The 26,460-nt window shown below is 39.0% G+C and overlaps 3 protein-coding genes across 3 annotated transcripts in view; 1 reads left to right on the top strand and 2 right to left on the bottom strand.

Moving 5' to 3' along the window:
- LOC127650479 (uncharacterized) overlaps nt 1-26,460 on the top strand; it is a 1,198,408-nt gene that overhangs the window by 1,121,941 nt on the left and 50,007 nt on the right. Inside the window, 1 exon segment of the mRNA XM_052135926.1 lies at nt 51-224. Within this exon segment, the coding sequence (XP_051991886.1) occupies nt 51-224 (174 nt within the window).
- The window catches only part of LOC127650380 (NACHT, LRR and PYD domains-containing protein 3-like), a 1,539,373-nt gene that overhangs the window by 851,614 nt on the left and 661,299 nt on the right, over nt 1-26,460 (bottom strand). The window lies entirely within an intron of this gene.
- LOC127650467 (small nuclear ribonucleoprotein Sm D1-like) lies at nt 17,931-18,976 on the bottom strand. Its single transcript, XM_052135916.1, has 3 exons — nt 18,504-18,976; nt 18,172-18,363; nt 17,931-18,007 (listed from the first exon to the last, which is right to left on the bottom strand). The coding sequence occupies exons 1-3, from the start codon at nt 18,631-18,633 to the stop codon at nt 17,931-17,933; spliced, it is 399 nt and encodes a 132-aa protein (XP_051991876.1). The 5' UTR covers nt 18,634-18,976.

Below are 26,460 nucleotides of genomic sequence, written 5' to 3' on the forward strand. Positions count from 1 at the left end.
TCTGGTGTGTTGTGAACTGAGAGAGTGAAGAGTGTCATTGTTCTCTGCAGGTTGAGTTATTGTGATGTCACAGATGAAGGTTGTGCTGCTCTGACTTCAGCTCTGAGATCAAACCCCTCACACCTGAGACAACTGTATCTGTCTAGGAATAAACTAAGAGATTCAGGAGTGAAGCTGCTCTCTGATGGACTGAAGAATCCTCACTGTAAACTGAAGATACTGTGGTAAGATTTCACAAAACTCTCAAATCCTTCATTCTCCTTCTGCAGTAAATAACAATGATTTAACAATAATGAAATAAAGAACATATTGAAAACAGAGTTCTGTCAGATAACAGAAGAAAATGTTGCTTTAACTTATTAGATTGAGTCCTAATTTTACCCTAAAAAATTTAAAATCTGTCATTTACTCCCCCTCATGTTTGGAGAATACTCAAAGTAAACTGAAGATCATCTGAGAGTCACATGATCTGATATTCTGACATAGGGCTGATACGATTATTCGACGTTATCGTCACAATTTTCATTGTCGAATAGTCATTTTATCTCATTTAACACAAGATCATATGAACTCTAATGATGACATGCAAGAGGAGCACTTCAACTCCATGATAGAGAGAAAGAAAACAGCGCACTGTCCTGACACATTACAAACTTTCCAAACAGCTTTAGCTGATGTAGATCGCAAAATATGAGGGAATTGTATCGTGTTGTATACTTTTATGCACCCACTGAGTGAGTGAATTGACTCTTGACCATCCGAGGAACCGGAATGCATGTTTTGTTTCCTTTTGTGCTGGTTCTGCCTAGCGGTTGGATCTTGTTTTGTTAAATAAAACTGCTTCAGAAAAGTTGTGAATGAATCTGTTAGTTCCTTGTGCTTATGCCTCCTGTTGGCTGAAGTATGATTTGTGTAGTATTTTCGTGGGACATTGGAATGATTCATCTACTGCACTCATAACAGAACTGAACATTCGTTTGTCTGTCCGAGGAAACAAAATTGCGCAATCCGATGGCAAAGCTATCGCAGGGGCTCTCGTAGGAGTACATGGACTCTTTGAGTTTAGAGGGATCGACACCGGTTGGCACTTTCGTTAATTCACACATTTTTATTTTTTCTGTTTGTTTTGTTCGGGGAGAAGTTCAGGGTTTTATTGTTGAAAAGTGGTCTTCATAATTTTGATTTTGGCACACAATAAATTTTTTTCTACTATATCAAAATGTCAAATGTTAATATGAGTGTGCTATCTCTCTCCAGATGGAATGTGAATGGGTTGGGGCACCCCATAAAAAGAAGGAAGGTTATTTATTTTCTTAAACTTAAGACATATGATAGTGTTGGTTCAAGAAACGCATCTTTCCCCGCAGGAAGCTGAACAATTTGGGAAGATATGGGGTGGATATGTTTTCTTTAGTGCTGGCTCAAGTAAGAGCAAGGGAGTCATTATCCATCCCATCCATCCATCTTCAACCGCTTATCCGAAAGTCGGGTCGCGGGGGCAGCTGCTCCAGCAGGGGGCCCCAAACTTCCCTATCGAGCCACATTAACCAGCTCTGACTGGGGGACCCGAGGCGTTCCCAGGCCAGTGTGGAGATGTAATCTCTCCACCTAGTCCTGGGTCTTCCCGAGGCCTCCTCCCAGCTGGGCGTGCCTGAAACACCTCCCTAGGGAGGCTGCCAGGGGCATCCTTACCAGATGCCCAAACCACCTCAACTGGCTCCTTTCGACGCAAAGGAGCAGCGGCTCTACTCCGAGCTCCTCACGGATGACTGAGCTCCTCACCCTATCTCTAAGGGAGAAGCCCGCCACCCTTCTGAGGAAGCCCATTTAGGCCGCTTGTACTCGCTGACCTAGTTCTTTCGGTCATGACCCAACCTTCATGACCATAGGTGAGGGTAGGAACAAAAATTGACCGGTAGATCGAGAGCTTTGCCTTTCGGCTCAGCTCTCTTTTAGTGATAACTGGTCGCGATAGAGCGAGTGCAATACCGCCCCGCTGCCCGATTCTCCGGCCAACCTCCGCTCCATTGTCCCTCACTCGTGAACAAGACCCGAGGTACTTGAACTCCTTCACTTGGGGCAAAACCTCATTCCCTACCTGGAGTACGCACTCCATCGGTTTCCTGCTGAGAACCATGGCCTCAGATTTAGAGGTGCTAATCCTCATCCCAGCTGCTTCACACTTCGACTGCCAAGCGATCCAGTGAGAGCTGAAGGTCACGGACCGATGATGACATGAAGACAACATCATCTGCAAAAAGCAGCGATGAGATCCCCAGCCCACCGAACCGCACACCTTCCCCACCCGACTACGCCTCGATATCCTGTCCATGAATATCACAAACAGGATTGGTGACAAAGCGCAGCCTTGGCGGAGACCAACCCCACATGGAATGAACTTCGACTTTGTGCCGAGGACCCGGACACAGCTCTCGCTTTGGGCGTACAGGGATTGGATCAGCCCTCAGAAGGACCCCCCACCCCGTACTCCGCAGCACCTCCCACAGTCTCTCCGGGGGACCCGGTCATACGCCTTCTCCAGATCCACAAAACACATGTAGGCCGGATGGGCATACTCCCAGGCCCCTCCAGGATCCTTGCGAGTAAAGATCTGGTCCGTCGTTCCACGGCCAGGGCGAAAACCGCATTGTTCCTCTTCAATCCGAGGTTCGACAATCGGCCGAACCCTCCTCTCCAGCACCTTGGAGTAAACTTTACCAGGGAGGCTGAGAAGTGTGATACCCTGTAGTTGGCACACACTCTCTGATCCCCCTTTTTGAAGAGGGAACCACCACCCGTTCTGCCACTCCTTAGGCACTGTCCCAGATTTCCACGCAATGTTGAAGAGGCGTGTCATCCATGACACCCCTCCACATCCAAAGCTTTCAGCATTTCTGGTCGGATCTCATCAATCCCGGGGCTTTGCCACTGCGGAGTTGTTTGACTACCTCAGTGACCTCCCCAGAGAAATAGAATCTGATCCCCATCAGCCTCCGGCTCTGCCTCTACCATAGAGGCGTGTTGGGATTTAGGAGTTCTTCAAAGTGTTCCTTCCACGCCCAATAACCTCCTCGGTTGAGGTCAACAGCGTCCCATCTTTGCTGTATACAGCTTGGATGGTTCCCGTTTCCCCTCCTAAGGTGGCGGACGGTTTTCCAGAAGCACTTTGGTGCGGACCGAAAGTCCTTCTCCATGGCTTCTCGAACTTTTCCCACACCCACTGCTTTGCCTCCCTCACGGCCGAGGCCGCAGCCCTTCGGGCCTGTCGGTACCTTGCAACTGCCTCCGGAGACCTCCGGGACAACAAATCCGGAAGGCCTCTTTCTTCAGTCGGACGGCTTCCTGACCACCAGTGTCCACCACGGTGTTCGAGGGTTACCACCCCTTGCGGCACCTAAAACCTTGAGGCCGCAGCTCTCCACAGCGGCCGGCAATGGAAGCTTTGAACATTGCCCACTCGGTTCAATGTCCCCAACCTCCGCGGGGATGCCTGAAAAGCTCCGCCGGAGGTGTGAGTTGAAGATCTCGCGGACAGGGACCTCCTCCAAGCGTTCCCAGTTCACCGCACTACTCGCTTGGGCTTCCCAGGTCTGTCAGAGTCTTTCCCCACCCCTGACCCAACTCACCACCAGATGGTGATCGGTTGACAGCTCTGCCCCTCTCTTCACCCGAGTGTCCAAAACATATGGCCTCAGATCCGGCGACCACGATTACAAAATCGATCATCGACCTTCGGCCTAGGGTGCTCTGGTACCACGTACACTTATGAGCATCCTTATGTTCGAACATGGTGTTTGTTATAGATAATCCATGACTAGCACAGAAGTCTAATAACAAACATCCACTTGAGTTCAGATCAGGGAGGCCGTTCCTCCCAATCACGCCTTTCCAGGTGTCCCTGTCATTTCCCACGTGTGCGTTGAAGTCACCCAGCATCACTATGGAGTCCCCTACTGGGGCCCTATTCAGGACTCCATTCAGGGTCTCCAAGAAGGCCGAATACTCTGAACTGCTGTTAGGTGCATATGCACAGACAACAGTCAGAGTTTTCCCCACAACCCGTAGGCGTAGGGAGGCGACCCTCTAGATCCACGGGGTAAACTCCAACGTAGTGGCTCAGCCGGGGACTCGTGAGTATCCCCACACCGCCCGTCGCCTCACACCCTGGGAAACTCCAGAGAAGAATAGAGTCCATCCCTATCCAGGAGTACGGATCCAGAGCCAAAACTGTGCGTCGATGTAAGCCCCACCAGATCCAACTGGTAGCGCTCCACCTCCCTCACTAGTTCCGGCTCCTTCCCCCCCAGTGAGGTGACATTCCACGTCCCCAGAGCAAGCCTTTGCTGCCCGGGTCTGGTCCGTCGAGGCAAACAGCCTTCACTGCCGCCCATATGGCAGCGCACCCGACTCCTGCGGTTTCTCCAATGGGTGGTGGGCCCAAGGGATGTAGAGGGGGGTTTCACGTCGCTTTTTCGGGCTGTGCCCGGGAGTCATTATATTGGTAAATAAACATCTACAATTCAAATGTCTCAAACAGTTTAAAGATAAATTGGTATGAGTCATTATTGTTTTAGCAGAAATTCAGGGACAAAGTCTGATTTTGGCTAATAATGCTGATGATCGGTGCATTTTTGTTGATCTTGAAGGGATGTTGCAAGCCGCTGGCACCCCTCATGATATAATATTGGGAGGAGACTTTAATCTTTTGATGACAGTCCTTGATCATAATGAAGCAAAAGTGTGCATGCCCCCTAGAGCAACATTGACACTTAACACGATGTGTTTCCTTCATATTTGGTTATACTTTGAGTCAGGGGACAAAGCAGGAAAACTTTTGGCTAGATATATAAAGCAGAAAGAGTATTTTTCTACCATTCTCTCTAAATTTTTACCTCGACCATTGATATTAATAATGCTGTTAAAGAATTCTATCTTGATCTCTTTAGTTCTACATCTTCATCTACTAATTAAGATATAAGAAATTTTGTGGAACCATTAGAACTTCCTAAACTGACGATTGAGCAAAAAAATTCTTGATTCTGAGATAACCTTGGAGAAGCTTGATGAGGTAATTAAGGTCTTGACAGGGTTTGTAAAACACACAGAAACAGAATCGTTCTGAAAAAAAGAGTTTCTGACAACACCTGGTGACGTGTCCATTTATAGCCTGGCCGCAGGTGCATCTAATGATTACATCAGCCGAGGCTATAAATTCCGGTCAATGTTCATTGATGTGTTGCACACTGTTACGACCCCTAGTGTTGTCTAAGGGTATGATGGGGTAACATTTTAATTGTAAACGGATTTAAGGTGTGTGTTGGGTTGGCAAATGACAAAAAGCAACCAGGCAAGTAAACGGTATAAAAAGTTAATTTAATCGGATTTGTACCACCGTAACAAATTCAAGGATAACTGAATAAGGTGTTTACATGTTATGCAAAGAACATACTAATAACGAAACCAGAGGGAAAAAGGACATGAGTGGAGCCAAAGAAAAGAATCAAAACAAAACAATTCTAACTTATTTTTATAGCCCTCTAAACTCAATAAATTGTTAATTCAAACAAAACACAAGAAGTACAGGGGTTGGCACTCACTCCTAACCTAAGGTGTCTAATACAAAAATCAGTCTACGTGGTGCAAGGTGTAGGTCACGTGACTTCTTACCTGTCCACTTTTCCACTCTGGTTAGATGAGCAGAGAGTTATATAAATAATAATGATGATGATGATGATGATGATGAAAAAGTCACATAACCACGAATGGGTAACGAGTGACTTTGTCAATATTCATAAACAATGTACAAGGTCACAAAGAACCAGAGACAATACACAAAATCAGCAGCTAACAAGTAAAGCTGTCATTAAATGAAAAAGCTGACAACACATGGATTCAAACAGCTTTTAAAATGAAGGAAAGGCCATCCATTGGTGGAGAGTGGAGATGAGGTCATCAGGGTAATTGAGATTGACAGCCCAGATAACCAATAACAGCAACCTAATCAGAGTGTGTAAAAAGAGAGGGAAAGAGAGAAGAGAACACAAAACAAGCATGCATACACATACATGCATAGGGATGTAACACACACATTATTCAGCTCGGTCACAACTAGGGTTGTTCCCCCGTAGCGCTTAGCAGCGCAGCATCATAGTGAATCTTTTTGTAAAGGGAACAAATTATTTTGTGTCTGATATTTAAAAATATATCTGATTTTATTAATCTTTTTTAATTAATGTTTTGATTGAATTAAAGCTTTTTCATCGTCAGTAAAAATGGTTGATTAAGTATTAGCTTGATTCATATTTAGATATTGTTGTATTATATTGAATTGATGTTTCTTTACACATTTGAAACACACACACATTTGAAAAGATATTAAACAGACACAGGAATGGTAATATTCTCCTGTTGAACTGATGTGTGTGTGTTGTGAACTGAGAGAGTGAAGAGTGTCATTGTTCTCTGCAGGTTGAGTGATTGTGATGTCACAGATGAAGGTTGTGCTGATCTGACTTCAGCTCTGAGATCAAACCCCTCACACCTGAGACAACTGTATCTGTCTAGGAATAAACTAAGAGATTCAGGAGTGAAGCTGCTCTCTGATGTACTGAAGAATCCTCACTGTAAACTGGAGGAACTGTGGTAAGATTTCACAAAACTCTCAAATCCTTCTTCATTCTCCTTCTGCAGTAAATAATGATTTAACAATAATGAAATAAAGAACATATTGAAAACAGAGTTCTGTCAGATAACAGAAGAAAATGTTGCTTTAACTTATTAGATTGAGTCCTAATTTTACCCTAAAAAATGAAAAATCTGTCATTTACTCCCCCTCATGTTTGGAGAATACTCAAAGTAAACTGAAGATCATCTGAGAGTCACATGATCTGATATTCTGACATAGGGCTGATACGATTATTCGACGTTATCGTCACAATTTTCATTGTCGAATAGTCATTTTATCTCATTTAACACAAGATCATATGAACTCTAATGATGACATGCAAGAGGAGCACTTCAACTCCATGATAGAGGAGAGAAAGAAAACAGCGCACAGTCCGGACACATTACAAACTTTCCAAACAGCTTTAGCTGATGTAGAGCGCAAAATATGAGGGAATTGTATCGTGTTGTATACTTTTATGCACCCACTGAGTGAGTGAATTGACTCTTGACCATCCGAGGAACCGGGATGCATGTTTTGTTTCCTTTTGTGCTGGTTCTGCCTAGCGGTTGGAGCTTGTTTTGTTAAATAAAACTGCTTCAGAAAAGTTGTGAATGAATCTGTTAGTTCCTTGTGCTTATGCCTCCTGTTGGCTGAAGTATGATTTGTGTAGTATTTTCGTGGGACATTGGAATGATTACATCATCTACTGCACTCATAACAGAACTGAACATTCGTTTGTCTGTCCGAGGAAACAAAATTGCGCAATCCGATGGCAAAGCTATCGCAGGGGCTCTCGTAGGAGTACATGGACTCTTTGAGTTTAGAGGGATCGACACCGGTTGGCACTTTCGTTAATTCACACATTTTTATTTTTTCTGTTTGTTTTGTTCGGGGAGAAGTTCAGGGTTTTATTGTTGAAAAGTGGTCTTCATAATTTAGTTTTTGGCACACAATTAATTTTTTTCTACTATATCAAAATGTCAAATGTTAATATGAGTGTGCTATCTCTCTCCAGATGGAATGTGAATGGGCACCCCATAAAAAGAAGGGAGGTTATTTATTTTCTTAAACTTAAGAAATATGATAGTGTTGCTTCAAGAAACGCATCTTTCCCCACAGGAAGCTGAACAATTTGGGAAGATATGGGGTGGATATGTTTTCTTTAGTGCTGGCTCAAGTAAGAGCAAGGGAGTCATTATATTGGTAAATAAACATCTACATTTCAAATGTCTCAAACAGTTTAAAGATAAATTAGGATGAGTCATTATTGTTTTAGCAGAAATTCAGGGACAAAGTCTGATTTTGGCTAATAATGCTGATGATCGGTGCATTTTTGTTGATCTTGAAGGGATGTTGCAAGCCGCTGGCACCCCTCATGATATAATATTGGGAGGAGACTTTAATCTTTTGATGACAGTCCTTGATCATAGTGAAGCAAAAGTGTGCATGCCCCCTAGAGCAACATTGACACTTAACACGATGTGTAAAAATCTTGGTCTTACAGATATATGGAGACTTTTAAACCCTTCTGGTAGGGACTATACATTTATTTCATCAGTTCATAAGATTTATTCTAGAATAGATTTTTTTAAAATCCTTTTATCATTTAATCTATTGTTGATTGCTCAATAGGAAATATTTTATTCTCAGATCACGCCCTGGTGAGTTTAAAGGTGTTGCCATATATGGAGAAAAATAAATCATATAGTTGGCACCTTAATGCATCCCTTTTGCAAAATCCTGAATTCCAACAAATGTTAAAGACTGAAATCAATGATTTTCTGAGACCAACACAGCATCCTCTGTGGCCGTGGCTTGGGAAGCATTTAAGGCAGTTCTTAGGAGTCGGATCATACAGAATGCCTCATTTATCAAAAAATCCAAAGCACGAGAACTTGTGGAAGGAAATATTAAAATGGCAGAGGCAGAGCTGAAGCACTTATGTCATCTGATGGCCTCAAAGAATTTACCCAATTGAAATACAGATATAATACTATTTTGTTGCGGAAAGTGGAGTTTTGGTTATTCATATTTGGTCATACTTTGAGTCAGGGGACAAAGCAGGAAAACTTTTGGCTAGATATATAAAGCAGAAAGAGTATTTTTCTACCATTCTCTCTAAATTTTTACCTCGACCATTGATATTAATAATGCTGTTAAAGAATTCTATCTTGATCTCTTTAGTTCTACATCTTCATCTACTAATTAAGATATAAGAAATTTTGTGGAACCATTAGAACTTCCTAAACTGACGATTGAGCAAAAAAATTATCTTGATTCTGAGATAATCTTGGAGGAGCTTGATGAGGTAATTAAGGCCCTGCCTACAGGCAAGGCTCCGGGGCCGGATGGCTTTGCCGCTGAGTTTTTTAGATCTTATGCTACAGAACTGGCTCCACTTTTGCTAGAAATTTATACGGAATCATTAAAGAATGGACATCTTCCACCAACCATGACACAAGCCCGGATCAGTCTGATTCTTAAAAATGACAAAGATCCAAGCAAGTGTAAAAGTTATCGCCCAATTTCCCTGAGCCAGTTAGATGTAAAAGATTTGTAAAAATTCTGGCTATTCGATTAAGTAAAGTATCACTTATACATATAGATCAGGTGGGGTTTATTCGGGGCCGTAGCTCTTCTGATAACATTAGGCATCTCATCAAGAGCATGTGGTCAGTAGCGAATGGTCAATTCAGCCAACAGCCCATAAATTATTAAATAGGTAATAACAATGAAATAACGGCATTTATTTTAAACAACTGAAAAAATAAAATGCTTGTAGACTATACAACATGAAGTCATACTGTAAACTAAAACATTAACTTACCATCTGCACAAATCTGCTGAATCTACTGTATCCCACACCTTTTCCTTTGCTAATAAATCCTTCTATAATAAATGCTGAGGGTTGAACAGCACTTTGTAATTCTCAACCTCCACAATCAGTCAGTCTCGTCCATTATGTGGCCATGCAAATCTGAATGAGGTAAATTGTTGCTTCAATTGTTGTGCATTTGTTTATATTTATTAGAGAACTTGGTCGTGATCAGTTAATGTAGTAAAGCCCAAACATCCCTATAGCCAACATAAACAGCCAAAAGCAATGCAGTTTATTTATTCATTATTTTTAGTTAATTTGTGTTGTTTGTGTTCAGATTGTAGATTGTACAGTTTTGTAGGTTTGGCTTAAATCATTTTCATTTGCTTATTATTTATTTTCTATAATCTCCAGATTATTTTATGTTTTATTCACTCAGAGCCGTTGAGTCCAGCTTGAGTCGCGCGGAAAAAATACTCAACGCCGAAACTATCCGCTCACTGCCACATCTGGGACGTGTCACCTCGTGACTGTTAATATGGGTGCTGAAATGAAAAGGTGCCGCTCACGGAGGATGTGTGAACCCGGCGTCAAACTGATCCCGGATGATTGTCGCCGCTCGCGTGCACTAATGGACCCTTTTTACAGACGTGTTATGACACGATTCTGCCTTATTTAACAATATAAATGTAGAATTTTTTTTTATATTTCCAGTTTTAAAAATGTTTGTTGTAAATGTATAACATTGAACTTTGTATTATATTACCCTGGAGTACATTTTAAAAATCGAGTTACAGCATCTGCGATGAGACTTCTAAAAGCTGTTGAGTGACAGAAAAGTTTCTCTATTTCTTTCTTGTTACTGCTGTTTTTCAGCGCTCTATATTTGTATCTTTCTTTGAAAGGTTATGAAAGTGTTTTCTTTGATATTTTCTTTTGCTGTTGGAGCAAACAGGTTAGCAAAAATTATATTTGTTGTGTTCTCTCATTCACCTCCATTCAAGATTAACTATGATTCCACTTCCGCTCTGCAAACACGCATATGTGTAAAGGGTCCACACAGTTTTGTCTTGTGACGTATTGAATAATAATATACTGTATGTTTCACGGTGTTTATCTTATCATGAAGAAATCTGCGAAGCACAACTATTAAGAAGATTTTTTTTAAATGGATGAAAATCAATTGAAGAAAACGGTGAATGAGTCTCTTAACCCATTACACAAAACAAAATATTTTCGTTTTTTTTAAGACTTCTTTAAAACGATGTTTCGAACAAAAAAATTGCTATCGGAGAATATAATTTTGAATATAATATTTAATGATTAAATATTTTAACATGTCTAAAAAATCTAGTTTTAAGAATATTTAGATATTTTTAAATGGAAAAAAAGACAAAACACTCGATTACAATAAGATTTATTACTGAATTAAACTTAAAGGAATAATCCGGGTTCAATTTAAGTTGAACTCAGTCAATAGCGTCTGTCGCATAATGATGATACCGCACAAATTTATTTTGAAAAGTATACAAGACATAAAGGATATGAATGTAAATATGATTTTAGTGCTACTTCTGTGTAAAGTTATAGCCGATTTTATAACTTTGTTACCATGATGTAAAAATTACGATATTAAACAACTTTTACGCATCAAATAATACACAAGTTTCAACAGAAGAATTAATGTAAGTGCTTTTATAAAATTATAAGCATCAAATTTCTGAATTTAAACCCTCCCAAAATGGCTAATCAACATAATGCCACAAATGCTGTTGATTGAGCTTAATATTAGCAGAATATTATTTAAAGGGACAGTTCACCGAAACATTTAAATTCTCTCATCATTTATTCATCCTCATGCATCCCAGATGTTTATGACTTTCTTTCTTCTGCTGAACACAAATGAAGATTTTTAGAAGAATATTTCAGCTCTGTAGTTTAATACAATGCAAGTGAATGGTGATCAGATCTTTGAAGATCTAAAAAGCACATAAAATCAGAATAAAATCCACTCTAGTGAATTAATTAATGTCTTCTGAAGTGAAACGCTAGGTGTGTTTAAGAAATAAATCATTATTTAAAACTTTTTAACTTTCTAAGGGTGAGAAAATGATGAGAGAATTTTCAGTTACCATTCACTTTCTTTACATGTTTATTTCATACAATGAAAGTGAATTGTGACTGAGGCTGTTATTCTGCCTAACATCTCCTTTTTTGTTCCACTGAAGAAAGAAAGTCATATAGGTTTGGAACAACACAATAGTGAGTAAACAGGGATGGACTGGCCACTGGGTACAACGGGTAGGCTGGTCAAAATGCTCAAGGGGGGTCTTACCCCCACCCCACCAAATCTCTGTTAAACTGATGTGTGTTGTGAACTGAGAGAGTGAAGAGTATGTCATTGTTCTCTGCAGGTTGAGTTATTGTGGTGTCACATATAAAGGTTGTGCTGCTCTGACTTCAGCTCTGAGATCAAACCCCTCACACCTGAAAGAACTGGATCTGTCTGGGAATAAACTAAGAGATTCAGGAATGAAGCTGCTCTCTGATCTAAAAGATGATCCACATTATAAACTGAAGACACTGTGGTGAGTATTAATAATTAATATAATCATATTTGAATTGATCTCCTTTATTTTGCTGATGAATTGTTGCTTATGTACTATAAATGTATTTAACTGTAATTAATATCCATTTGATTCATTGATCTGTGAATATATAAATTATATTTATATCTCTTTCAGTGTCTCTGTGTGTGTGATAAACAGATTTTAGTTGTTTTCTATGGATTACTATTAAATAGAGTTGTAATGGAGATGTTCGATCATTCGCAGATAGCGAGAGTACGTTTTTCTGAAATAGATTATGAAGTCCCATACAGCACATTTTAATTTTACTTTGTGTGTTTTAGGTTTTAGATGGACGTCTCTTTGAGAACTGATTGAGAACAGAAATGATTGTGAAGAAACAGAGACGTCACAGTCAACAGAATCAACAGAGGCAAACTGACCTGACACACAAAGATTATATTTATACAAATTTATACATGTGTTTTAAACTGGAGTTTTAAAAGATTTCCCCATTTTATAATTTAGACATATTTATTTGTTATTGACCCATAAAAGTCACTTGAGGAAGAAACAAAAGGTTTCATTGTTTCACTGTCACTTCAGCAGGTGTTCTGAATAATTATATAAGTTACACACATCCGTATTCATATTGGTTTTTAATACTTTTTGTATTCTGAAAAGTCAAATCATAAAGAGGTGTGTTCAAGTATTTTGTGTGTGAAACACATTTTAATGTAACTTTGAATGACTTGATAGATCTGGAAAAAAATTAACATCCAAATTGGCATTTCTTGATTGAAGTCAAAAAACTGATTCATCTATTAAACAAAGAAAAGAAAAACATATACAAACAGAATCAATATTTAACCCCCACTATTACCCCCCTCCCATTCCCGACCCCCAACAAAAACCCAGTGGTCACATGATTATAAACACACACACACAATATAAATGTGTGTGTATATATATACAGAGGCGGCGGCAGCCGATTTTGCCGGGGCTTCAGCCCCGAATGTTTTGAGTGTAGCCCCGAATGTATTTTGAATAGTTGACTGACAAATATGAAACCGGACAAAAGCCTATGTAAACCCCCGAAATCATAAGTTGCCTTATTTCATTGTGCTTTGGCTTTGCACATACTGCATACAGCCTGTACAAATAGACATAGGCTTAATCTAGCCTATAGAATAAGTTCCTTTGCTGTCGGTAGCCTATGGGCGACTCCGTTTCTTCCTCTCTGTTGAATATGCAGCAGGTGGGGAGGAGCTTGCACATTCGTTGACATCAACTAACGTTACTTAGTGGCGAGTTAACGGCAATTAGCAGGAAAGACAGCAAAAATGAAGCAAATGAGGCTTTGGGGATTTTTCCGAAAGAAGTCAGTGGGTAAGAATTCACATTTGTTTTTGTCCTTAAAGTCTGAAGATCATCATCTAGCTGGCTTTCACCCACAGTAGGCTAAACCAAGAGTTGTAGCCTCTAACTTCCATCATATGATTGAAGCAGCTTGGTAGCTCTGAGGTAAGCGCGCTCGCCTCTCATGACAGAGGCCGCGGTTCGAGCCCCGTTCGGAGCATACTTTTCTTGTTTATCAGGTGTTGTTTTCGCTAATGATAACCAATAAGCATTAACATAAAATATATGTGTGACTTGTTTTGTGATATTAGTTTGTGGTAAATATACACTTTAATTTGATTAAATGGTTTTGTAGAGAGTAGCAAAGATGTGCCAGAATCAGGCATGGAAACTGGTAACAATTAATAAGTCACTTTACTTAAGAGAAAGTTAAACGTGAAACATTGTTTATCCCAATGATCCTAATGAAAGGATTTTGACAGATGAATTATTCTCATAGAGATGATGAGAATTATATACAGTTCGATGCCATGGTGTGTCAATGAACTTAGACTAAAGTCATCCATGTATTGCTTTAACTTAGGATCTTATACATCATTTTGACTATTTATGTCAAAAAATATAAATTATTTATATTCAATATTTTTTTTACCTCACTTTACTCACTATAATATAACTCTTTTGTGATGACTTTATGTAAATGTACATGAAAATTCAAGAATCATGATAGATCTTAGGGCAATCCCACTGATCTGCTCTTCCCAATACATTTTCTTCAGTGGTATTGGTTCACAATTTGACATATGTAGCACTTGATGAATTAGTTGTTTGAAGCTGATTTGCAATAAGTTATGTGCTGTATCTGTTCTTTTGCATCACAGATGATTCAGGGAGGAGAGAGGATGTTGAGGATAGTACTAGAGTGGAAGATTTAGGAACTGTAGAAACAGGCCCAGCCAGAACAAAACTCAAAGAATACCCTCTCACCAGCTCTGTACTACAGGGAAGTGGTTGCTAGTGTGAAAATAAAATTGTCTGGGCTAAGCCCCGGATGTCCTTCAATGCTGGAAACGCCTCTGTATATATAATAATAATAATCACACACATTATCCACTACACCTCTCTCACCACTGTCCCTCCCCAACAGCCCTCCAAAAAAGCCAGATATTTGCCCCATTTCCCCACAAACAAGTATAAATTCCCCAGTCTTCTGGATGACCCCTCTTCAAAAGCTGCCACCCTCTGAACACCACTCCTGAAATGGGGGTGCTCCAGCTGACTTCCCACCCCTTAAAACTATCTATAAAACTAGTTAGGACCCAGTTTTGATGTGCTTATTCTCCATATTGATGACTGTCCCGTCACCTAAAATACAGAGTCTGGGGCATAATAAAATGAGTGCCCAATACCTCACACATAAAACTCTGAATCTTCAAACAAAATTCTGTGATAATAACACACACCCAAAAAAATGTGTTTTGGCTGTGTCTCCATCTTCTGATTGACATCGCCAGCAGGTGGGTGTGTCTTTAAGACCAAGCCTACACAATCTAGAGGGGGTCCAATAGAATTTATGTAAAATCTTGAATTGCACAAGATGCACCCTTGCATGTCTAGATACAGACTTTTAGTTAAAATCTTTCTCCCATAATCTCTTGACAGAAGTTGAAGCTCCATCCCCTGACTCTGAATTAGCAGGGAGTAATACACTTATGCCTCATGACCTTTTCCAAAATCAATAATCACCTCTTCCAGAGTACCTGCTGCTTTAGGGGGTGTAAACTACTCCCAAAAACAGTACAGAGCATGTGGTGCAACTGTAAATACTTATAGAACTGAGATCTGGGAATCCCAAGATGTTGAACCAAATTTTCAAAGGATCTCAACTCTCCACTCTCATATAGGTCACAAATTGTAGTAACCCCCCTTACGATCCACTCTGACCCCTATCCAGAGAAAAATAATCTGAAATTAATCAATTTGTTTGTACCGCCGCTACCAGGTGTCTATAAAGTAACTTAATCCATTCTTTAAAAGTATTCTCTAACCGGATGTTTTCAAAATCTTAAAAAGATAATCTCTTTCTACCATATCAAACGCCTTTTCAGTGAGATGACAGCAACCAGAGTCGGATCATTCACCACTGACCACATGATATTGATGAGACGCCTAATGTTATCAGAAGAGCTGCGGCCCCGAATAAACCCCACCTGATCTCTGATAAGAGAAGTCATAACTTAATTGGTTAGCCAGAATTTTTGACAATATTTTAATGTCTAGCTGGATCAGGGAAATTGGACAGTACCTCTTACACTCACTTGGATCTTTGTCCTTTTTATGTATCGGACTGATCCGGGCTTGTGTCATGGTTGGCGGAAGCTTTCCATTCTTTAATGATTCCATATAAACTTCTAGCAAAAGTGGAGCCAGTTCTGTAGCATAAGATCTAAATATCCTTCTTAAACGTTTGGATGAGGTTGGCATCAAGGGCATTGTCTTAGATTGGTTTACATCATGCCTCTCAGATAGGACTGTGAGGGTTACGATTGGAAATTCGTCCTCTTTTTCTGCATTGTTCACTTGTGGGGTACCCCAGGGGTCCCTCTTGGGACCCATTCTACTTTCTCTGTATATGCTCCCTTTGGGTTCTATCATGAAGAAATATAATATTTCATATCATTGCTACGCCGATGATACTCAGCTATATATTCCTATTAGTTCTGATTACTCTTGCTCTGTGCTTCTAAAATGCTTTGAGGACATTAAATGCTGGACTGCAAAAAACTTTCTCCAATTAAATGAGAGGTTGTTGTGTTTGGTCTCCCTGGTGCTGTCTCTGATATCACTAGGAACCTAGATACACTGTTTCCAAATGTTCATCCTTTTGCAAAAAACCTAGGTATGATTTTTGACTCCGAACTAATTTTTGGAAAACAGGTATATGCTGTGGTAAGGAGTAGCTTTTTTTAAATTAAGGCAAATAGCCAAATTAAAACCTCTGCTCTCATTTAAGGATCTGGAGACCGTTATCCACGCCTTCATCTCATCTTGACTTGACTATTCAAATGCACTGCATATGGGGCTAAATCACTCATCTCTGTATCGCCTGCAGTTGGTCCAAAACGCAGCTGCTAGTGCTAAGAGGGAACACATTTCACCGGTTTTAGCATCTCTCCACAGGTTACCGGTGCATTATAGGATCCATTTTAAGATCTTGTTATTTGTTTATAAAGCTTTAAATGGTGTGGCCCCTTCTTATCTGTCAGAACTTCTGAGCTATCAACAATCCCCTAGAAGCCTCAGATCTTCTGACAAATTTCTCCTGCAAATACCTCGCTCTCGCCAAAAGTTTAAAGGGGATTGTGCTTTTTATGTTGCTGGCCCTAGACTATGGAACAGTATACCTCTGGACGTTAGGCCAGCCCTGTCCATTCCTGTTTTTAAATCACGCCTACAGAAGTATATGTATTCCTTGGCTTTTACATGAATGTTTATTGTAGACTATATGGGTAATTTCTTGTTTTGTGTTATTTTTCAAAGTAGTCTTTTATTACTCTGTGTCCCGTTATTGTTTCATTTGCATATATACTTTGGTATACACTAGTGTTCTTAAATGTGCTATATAAATAAATTGACCTTGACCTAAATAATTGAGAGGCAAATCCATCTGGCCCCGGAGTCTTGCCTGTAGACAAGGATTTAATTACCTCGCCAAGCTCCTACAAGGTTATCTCAGAATCAAGAGAATTATTTTGCTCAGTCATTTTAGGGAGTTCTAATGGTTCCACAAATTATCTATATATAACTCTTTAAAAGCATTATTAATATCAATGGCTGAGGTAAAAGTTTCACCACCATCAGATTTTACTGAGGGAACGGTAGAAAAAATGTATGCATCTGTTTAATGTATCTAACCAAATTTTCCCTGCTTTGTCCCCTGACTCAAAAGCCTGACTGTCTTATCCTGAATAACCAAAAAGCTACCTTTTGCAACAAAATAGTATTATATCTGTATTTCAATTGGGTCAATTTTCTGAGGCTATTATAGAACATTTACATTTAGCAGGTGCTTTTTATTTAAACCGACTTATGAGTAACATACTAGCAAGCAATTTCTCTTACAAAAGGCAACAATTTCTGCACTGCAAGTTTTGAAGTGACTGGAGATACACTGTTGCCATGGAGACAGTGCGCATCATATGATTTGGTTGAAACACATCATGACCCACTTTAAATAAAAAGGAATATTCCTTCAACACTCGAGTGGAGATTTTTAATGATCACTTTATTGAAATAATCTAGAAAAATAACCAGACACCTTTACAGAAACACAGTTCTGCATCATTTAAGTGACACATACAGTTCAGCACTTACAAACAAAAGACTCAATATGGTTTTCAAAATGAAGGCATTTTAAATGTACAAAATGAAAACAAATCAGAATCACAAAGTATTTTCTAAAGGAAGAACAAACAAAAATGCTGTAAAATGTGAAAAAATGCACAGAGGCTTCAGAGATTCATCTCCTAGGCCCTCCCCGGCCACGCCCACTTCCTCGGCCACGACCCCGCCCTCTTCCTCGGCCACGTGCAGCCACTGTAAGAAAGTTAATAATTAACACTTACTTCATAAACACATCATCATAGTAGTTTTGAACACCAGTTAAAGGATTCACTGCTTTTTAACATTGAAAGCAATACACGATCAGTGCATTCAGTGTAGCTTGTCCATCACTAAATCACCATAACAACAGCACTCACCAGCCTCTCTCTTCTTTGACTTGACCTTGGGTTCGATGTCAACCAGCAGTGTGTCCAGAGGAAGACTGTCGGGCAGGATGTAATAGCGGATGTTGTTGCCACGGATACTGAGGGACTCAAGTTGAGTCGGCTCCCTGTTTTTGAGCGTCATCTTCACAGCTTTGAGGTGAGTGTTCATACTGACGTCCACACCTGACATTTATACAAATTAATTAAATGTATTCACCAATTAATTCAATAATTATTTATAAATAGACACTTGAATCAGATGCATTGCCAACAGTAAAACCCACCGGGACAGTTTAGTCTCACAAATGGAAAATAAGAATTACCAGTAATCGTGCCGTGGACCTGTGTGCCATTCTTCAGTTCAATAGTCACTGTTTCATGACTCAATTTCATCAAAAACCTGCAGGATGAAGACACAAAGAGACAATGTAACCACTTGGAAATGAACAACATGCATAAGTTTGGTTTAAACTATTTGAACCCTTGTGCAATCTTCAGGACATTTTTATTTATTTTTTTCAATCATTTGGCTGTTAATGCCAGCGGCATAAATTTTGCCAAAGGTGTGTATTTTTGGTTGAATTTTGATATTTCAACCTCATTTCCTACAATACACTGAGTACACAAAATAGTTGCACTCGGGACCTTCAGGACAAACATTTCCCCATTAAAACAGCAACATTTGATTCCCAGTGCCATTAAAGCATAAATTCATGAATTATATGATATTATAATATATGCCTTCATTCCAAAAATCTGGCTTCAAAATTTAAATTGTTTATATTTTCCACCAGATGGCGCCATTTTTCTCATGTTTAGCCTATGGAGTAAATACATGATTTTCCCCCTATTTTCTGTTTGCTGTATTATAGAGCACTACAGGCCAATTCAATAAATGATGCAGTTAAAATTGTGTGGGTGTGTACGGATGTCAGAGTGTGTTTTGAATGTGTGTATATTGAGAAATTATTATTTCTCAAGGTGATAAATTGTATTTCATGGATGTGTATACGGGCCTAATTGCAGTTTGTAAAAAAAAAATCATGCACATGCAAACACTTTTGTAAAATGTTGTCAATAAATGTTCTTAATGCATTCAAGTCAGTTCTTGCACATTAATTATGAGATGGTATAATCTATAATTAAAATGCATGAGAAAGTGTAGTTACAAAACTTGGGCTAGTTCTGCACTGTCACTTATATGGTCCGATTCCTTCTTAACTCATCGGCATGTCATCGGCTTCCTCACTTGGGCCGATTGACTCGGTCGGAATCAGGGAGTGAGCAAACAGGCATCCGGTACGAGTACAGGCCTCAGATGCGGGCCAAAGGGATGGACTCCAGCAGGTGAGTTTCCAAACGGATCTGGCCCGAGTGTATTTTAAAGTTGAGATACACACTTGGTAAAGAAGTGGTAAAGAAACCACTCAACCGAAATACATTTGCTGAACAGCGACTTTTCTTAAAGAGAAGGTACAATTTTAACATGTTACACATAATGTAAACTCAATGTTAATACTTGTTTTTTATGCATAATTTGTAGTATTACATGAAATAAATGTTCATATGCGGTATTTATAGGGGCAATAATATATGATTAAATATTTTAACTTCAAACATTTCAAAATTTAAGCATTTAACAAATTAAAGGTTACTGCAACATCTACACATGGTTTTGGTGAAACTTGGCAAAGAGTTCAGTCAGTTCTAACTCATGTGAATGATGGGGTGCGTCCCATTCAGACTTTACCCTCCATTGTGAGAGCTTTGAAGGGCTCAAAGGTGTGTTGCTCAAAATAGTGGTAATTTGGTCATTTTATTGGAAATTCTGTTTGGAACGACCCAACAGCTGGTTACCATTATTATTCTCCCTTCAAAAAAGCCCAGTGAAGTCATCACCAAAAACTCCTAAACTACATGTTCATACTTCAACTGTCCAAACTTACACAGAATCATTTAATCTGCTTTTAGATGCCCTCTTCTTTCTTTCTTTCTTTCTTTCTTTGTCTTACTGTAAGACCTGTAAAACTTTCTACTTCAAGCATTTAAAAGTATTTTGGTTTTGTCAAACCAACATCACAGTTTGTCTCAACCAACTTTACGTATCCAGTTTAATCAGTTCTTTTTGTACCACACAAAATAAAAGATCAATATATTATTCCATCCAGTTAAGTCCAGTTATATTTTGTAATGCAGAAATGCAGTTATAGCAATGAATAGTATAATAAAAAGAAATATATTCGACAGCACTTCATACAGTCATACAAAGCATAAAGCTTAATCCTATAAAGCCTAAAACATTAAACAGTCAGACAATTATTTAAAACCTATTTAAACAAATTTTTCTACAGCATAATACAATTTTAAGTAAGCACATGCTGCTTCAGTTCAATAAATACTAATTTTGAAATATCAGTAATAATATAAACATTATTGTTCATTTTTCTTTAACAAAGATTTCATATCAAAAAGATGAGTATCACAATATGAATGAAGCCATTTAGGAAATTATATTACAAGGTCTTTTGCTGAGTTTTCAGCAAAGTTTTGATCATGTTGATGATGTAGAGCAGGTTTCAAATTTTCTAAAACATTTTTATGAAGATAAACTTTTTTTTATTAAGCTATCAGCTTTCCATTTTAAATTCGGTTTCATTTTGAAATAGGTTATATTATTATTATATTTTTTCAAAACATTTTAAACACGTTTGTCTTTCTTTTTAAAATATATTGTGAACACTACTTTGCAAACACATTTTTACCACATTTAAGCAATTGGGAAACTGTTAAAATTAGCCTTAACAGAATCCTCCACAGACAAAAACTAAATGAATTATGCTCAACAGCCCAATAACCAAAGAGCCAACACAATCAGACAGGGGCGGAGTGGCCGTCGGGACGATCGGGACTTTTCCCGGTCGGCCGGCCGGCCGATGAATTTTCGCGACCGGCCCACAGATTATCCAAAACGGCCGTCAGACATACGTGGCCAGAGCGGGAGTGCGCCGTTACAGAACTTTCATGGTCACAAATAAAAAATAAATGACAATATATTTTGTTTGTTTGTTCTTAAATTAATGTAGAATGGAAAAAAAGCCTCCTGGGAATGCGTTTATCCAATGAACCGATTGCAGGTCAAGTCTATTTACAGAAATATAGGGAGATAAATGAGCGCCCCCTTGTCTAATGGCAATATGGCATGACCCAAAGATAATGGAATGCGCCAAACAGAGAGAAAGCGAGCAAGTTAGAGGTAAAGTAAATTTTTTGACAGTCAGGATTAGCGTGGTTGATTGCTGTTTTAAAGTTACCCATGGAAGGCAAGAAGAGAAAGGAGAAAGGAGGGGCCGAAAAGGCCAGAAAGAAGAAGCGGATGCTGGAAGAGGATGCATCAAAGTGCTCAAAAATTACGGATTTATTCCGCCGAAATCAGGCTTCAACAAGTGCTGCAGGTGAATTGACAGAAAAACAGTTTGCGGGCCTCTAAATCATTGACGTTAGTGTTAGGCAAATGCCAATCGTAATAAAGGCTCCTTTGATATGGACTTTTATTCTGAAGCCGTAGCCATGGTAACAGTCCCGCAGTGAGCATTATAGTTAGTTGAGCTGCTGCTATCGGCTGTGTTTGTGTGATCTGAGCTGTTATCTGAAAAGATGTTTATTCCTGTTTGTTCGTGATGATTGATGCAGATGTAACATCCAGATGTTAGTAATTGACCTCAAAGTAAGTCTTTATACCATATTTGTGTTAACTGTAATCTGAACAGTGTTATATGATTCCGTGTCATATGTACATGCCCGGACATGCCCTGAAGCGATCGTTCTGTGTTCAATAGATAGCTAATAATGTTTAAAGTGTGATGATTCATTCTTTATTAATATGCAAATCATTGTTACTGGTTATTCATGATGTCTTGATGATACAATGTTAATTTGTTAATGTTTGTTGGAATGCTTTTCATGTTAGCTATGATGTTATTCATACATGGCAATTGTATGTTATTAACACCCACTAATCGCTTATGTTATCCAGTAAAATAACTTGTTTCTGTTTATTAGACTGTATATTTGGTACAGAAATGTCACTCAAGTGAATTAAGAATATTTTGGTTTCCTAATGTAATGATGAATGCCTGTTATTGTGTATTCAGTTGATTCATTGCCTTTATTGTATTTCTTGTTTTCAGACAAAACCATATCAAAACCATATCCTTATGTACATCACTGAATTTACATCTGTGGTCCATTCATCTACCATCAATACACAGTGATTAAGTTGAACATCTGTCTCCTCATCATTTGTGCTCTGACAGGCACCCAGGGGGGTTTACTCATCCTTTAGTCAATCAGACTAGTGGTTGGGAAACACCGTCAATCATGTCCTATCTGATCTTTCTCTGTCCTGGATGGAAAATATTATAATGCATTAACAGTGTATTGAAAGATTGGAACACATTCATTTTCTTCACACAGATAGTGCATTAAAAATTTTTCAATGTTAACATTGAAATTCATGTGCAGTGAGTGCAGCATAGCCAGACCTTTAAAAAAGAAAGTTGGTTTGGTTGGGAGGTGGGGGTGCATTGTATACCCCCTAACATGCAGCCTATATACTATCAGGGGAAAATGCAATTATCGTTATGCTGTAAAAAGTTTAATTTGTATGTGTGCCTGTTCTGTTTTTTCCACACAGTCTCAGAATTCAGTCAGACTCAGCCCAGCGATGATGCTGATGATCAGACAATGCTAGGAGAAGTCACGACTACAAGTACAGGTGTGCACACATTGCACAATGTTATAGGTACAACAGAGGATAGAATGCAGTGTAAAGACTAAACAAAATGTTCATTAGTGAAATAATATAGGGAAATGTAATGATTGCAACATATGGAGAATGAGACATTACATTGGAAAGACATGCTGTCTTAGTGTAACATAAGTGTGGATTATTCATATGCAACTCATTGGTAACACTTTACTTGAAGGGGTGTGCATAAGACTGACATGACACCTTCATAATCATGACATGAAACATGTCATGCATATGAAGGAGGTTTTATGCATGTTTATGACATCTGTCATTAAGGACACGTCCTCTCTGTGCCCCTGAGAGAAGGACACGTCCTCTCTGTGCCCCTGAGAGAAGGACACGTCCTCTCTGTGCCCCTGAGAGAAGGACACGTCCTCTCTGTGCCCCTGAGAGAAGGACACGTCCTCTCTGTGCCCCTGAGAGAAGGACACGTCCTCTCTGTGCCCCTGAGAGAAGGACACGTCCTCTGTGCCCCTGAGAGAAGGACACGTCCTCTGTGCCCCTGAGAGAAGGACACGTCCTCTGTGCCTCTGAGAGAAGGACACGTCCTCTGTGCCCCTGAGAGAAGGACACGTCCTCTCTGTGCCCCTGAGAGAAGGACACGTCCTCTGTGCCCCTGAGAGAAGGACACGTCCTCTGTGCCCCTGAGAGAAGGACACGTCCTCTGTGCCTCTGAGAGAAGGACACGTCCTCTGTGCCTCTGAGGTAAAGACACTACTCTCTGTGCCCCTGAGAGAAGGACACTTCCTCTGTGCCTCTGAGGTAAAGACACTACTCTCTGTGCCCCTAAGAGAAGGACAATTATCTCTGTATATAATCAGAGGTCTCTATAGTAGTTCACTATAAACCCAGGCTACTCAAAATCCCTGATAAATGGTTTGTGGAACTCTTTGTTACTATGTATATACTGTAATAGTTCTCTACAAACCTTATTCAAAGTGCCTGATTTTCCATTTATTTAATTACCTGTGTTATTAGGTTGGCATTGTCTACACTTCCATTTCTATATACTGCACTTACATATCTATAGTTCCTTACAAATGTATTGAAAGTGCCTGGTTTTCCAGTGGTTGATTGGCTTGTTGTATTGCATTAGCACTATCCTTAGTTCCTTTCGATGTGTATACAATGCTATTACTTTGATTTATACAAAAATATATGTTCATATTTAAGGCTGGAAATTATGAATGTATAGATTGATATGTATAGCAGTTGAATGGCCTGTTTAGGCCTGTATTGACAATGTCTATATGATGTTACATTTCAGCATCTGTTTATTAATAGAAAACCCATAAAAGCTTTAATCCTACACTTTTGTCAATAATGTGCATTTTTCTAGTGCCGTCTAGTGATCAGGTTTCATAGTTCCGTTAAATCCTTCCCAAATGCTTAGACTTGGCTGGCGTTAGAACAGATGGAGGAATTCAAGAAACATAGCATAATCTGGGTCTTCATCCAGATAAAAAGAATAGATTTAGTATTTTAAATTGACATACATTTTGTTTGTGTTATTGATATATGGGGGGGTTGGTGTTGCATTGGGCCGGTGGTGGGCCGGTGCGGTAAGAATTTTCCCGGTGGATTTTAGTGCCCCACTCCGCCCCTGCAATCAGACAAAGGAGATCAGCAGATGGACAGCTCTAATTTCTGATCACTGAACAGATAATCCTCGACGGTCAAATAACTAAAAACATGTTCATTAACAGCCACAGGCTACTAACATTATCTCAATTGAATAAGAGCTATTTTGGAGATTTTAGGCTACTTAAGCCAGTGTTTCTTTTTTCTTCCATGGCACACTTTTTACAACTAAAACATTCTGTGGCACGCCACCATTCCACATATAACCATAGTCCATATTTTACCTTTTCAAGAACTTGTCCATGTTTTCTGTCCATCTTAGTAGCGTGTTTATTTGTAATGTTTGAAATTTGACGCATGCAGTGCTTGTATTGGACTTTCTCAGGGTCGTAACAATTCTGTCATAATTTTTCACCCATGTTTTAATTGTCATATTTTAATAATACATTTAATAGCTTTAAGTTAATATTTTCATTTTTAATCATGAATTTACAGGACGAGCATACAGCAGATTATGCATTTATTTATTTATGAACAGAACAGATGAACAACAGAGACACAAAGCAGATGAATGTTTCAGCGGAGGCCACTAAAACACGACATATGAAAAACACAATATTACCAAAATACGATTAAAATATGAACATGTAAAACTGAACTGAACTGAACTCAATGGACAACTCAAACCTTCCTCCTGGTCCGCATCGATTTAACTGTGTGCTCGCCTGTGTGTAATCAAACGCATCACGGGAGACTGATGCTGAGGTGATTGTCTTTAGATTTTGGGTCTTTATCTCGGACAGACGACTTCTCGTGCCAGTTTTAATTTGTTCTGGAGGCTGAACCCAGCGTCAAGCGCCGCATCGCCCTCCACATGACAAGAGTTGCAGAAAGCATCACAGAGGGGCGATTTTACCAGTTTGCCCCGTAAAAAAAGTGGGAGGTGTGCACAATAAACATTGAAAACATGTATTTGGAAGAGAGGAAAAAGCTTGCAGTTGCTTTGATAGCAGAAAGTAATAAAAGGACTCGTTTATGTTTAGGTCGAAGCGTTTTCTTGGTGAATTTAAATGAGTTCAATAACTGGAGTCTCTGATATTCGTAAACGATAAGGTCATATTTAATGACAATTATGAGACATTCAATGTCTCTTCACAAATTTGGATAGTTTTTAAATATTTATTGTTGCTTAGTATCTCAAAGATATTATTGGTGAAGCAAAAACGTGTGTGTGAAAAACACTTTTGTGTGACGTCACTTCATAGACTTCAATGTATTCTGCAGCGCTGACGGGAGTCATGTGATGACCCTTTACTCGTATAAATATCACTCACTTTTGCACATTAATCATTTTGTACACGCTTATGCATAACGTGCACTTTAACACGCAAGCTAGCAGGACAGATGTGTACAGAAGTGAACCATTATATTCATTATATATTCTTGTATATGCTGTGGGGCCCAAATGTTCAAGGGTATAAAGCATTTGTTTTCAAAGATGATAGACTGCGAGACCTTACAGCCCAGAGTATTTCACTTTCCAAATGACCAGGATAAATATAAAATGAAACTACTCATGGTGTTAAATGATGGTCTGCTGTGATTAGATGAGTGGAAGGAGAAATAGTTCCTGTTACTATTTACTATCAAAGCTCGATTTCTCATTTCAAAGCTTATACGCATTATTTTTTAATTCAAAATAATCCATAAAATCTAGTATAAAAACACATTGGGTCGATTTTTATTTCTTTAAGATCGCAAAAATAATATATAAATAAATATAATAAGGAAATAAATAAAGGAATAAATATATTTGTTTTATCAATACAATTAGTTTTTAATTTATTCCTGAATTTATTATTGTATGACTTTTTTCCTTTTATTATTTT

The sequence above is a fragment of the Xyrauchen texanus genome, chromosome 10 (assembly GCF_025860055.1).
Source record: "Xyrauchen texanus isolate HMW12.3.18 chromosome 10, RBS_HiC_50CHRs, whole genome shotgun sequence".
Lineage (NCBI taxonomy): Eukaryota > Metazoa > Chordata > Actinopteri > Cypriniformes > Catostomidae > Xyrauchen > Xyrauchen texanus.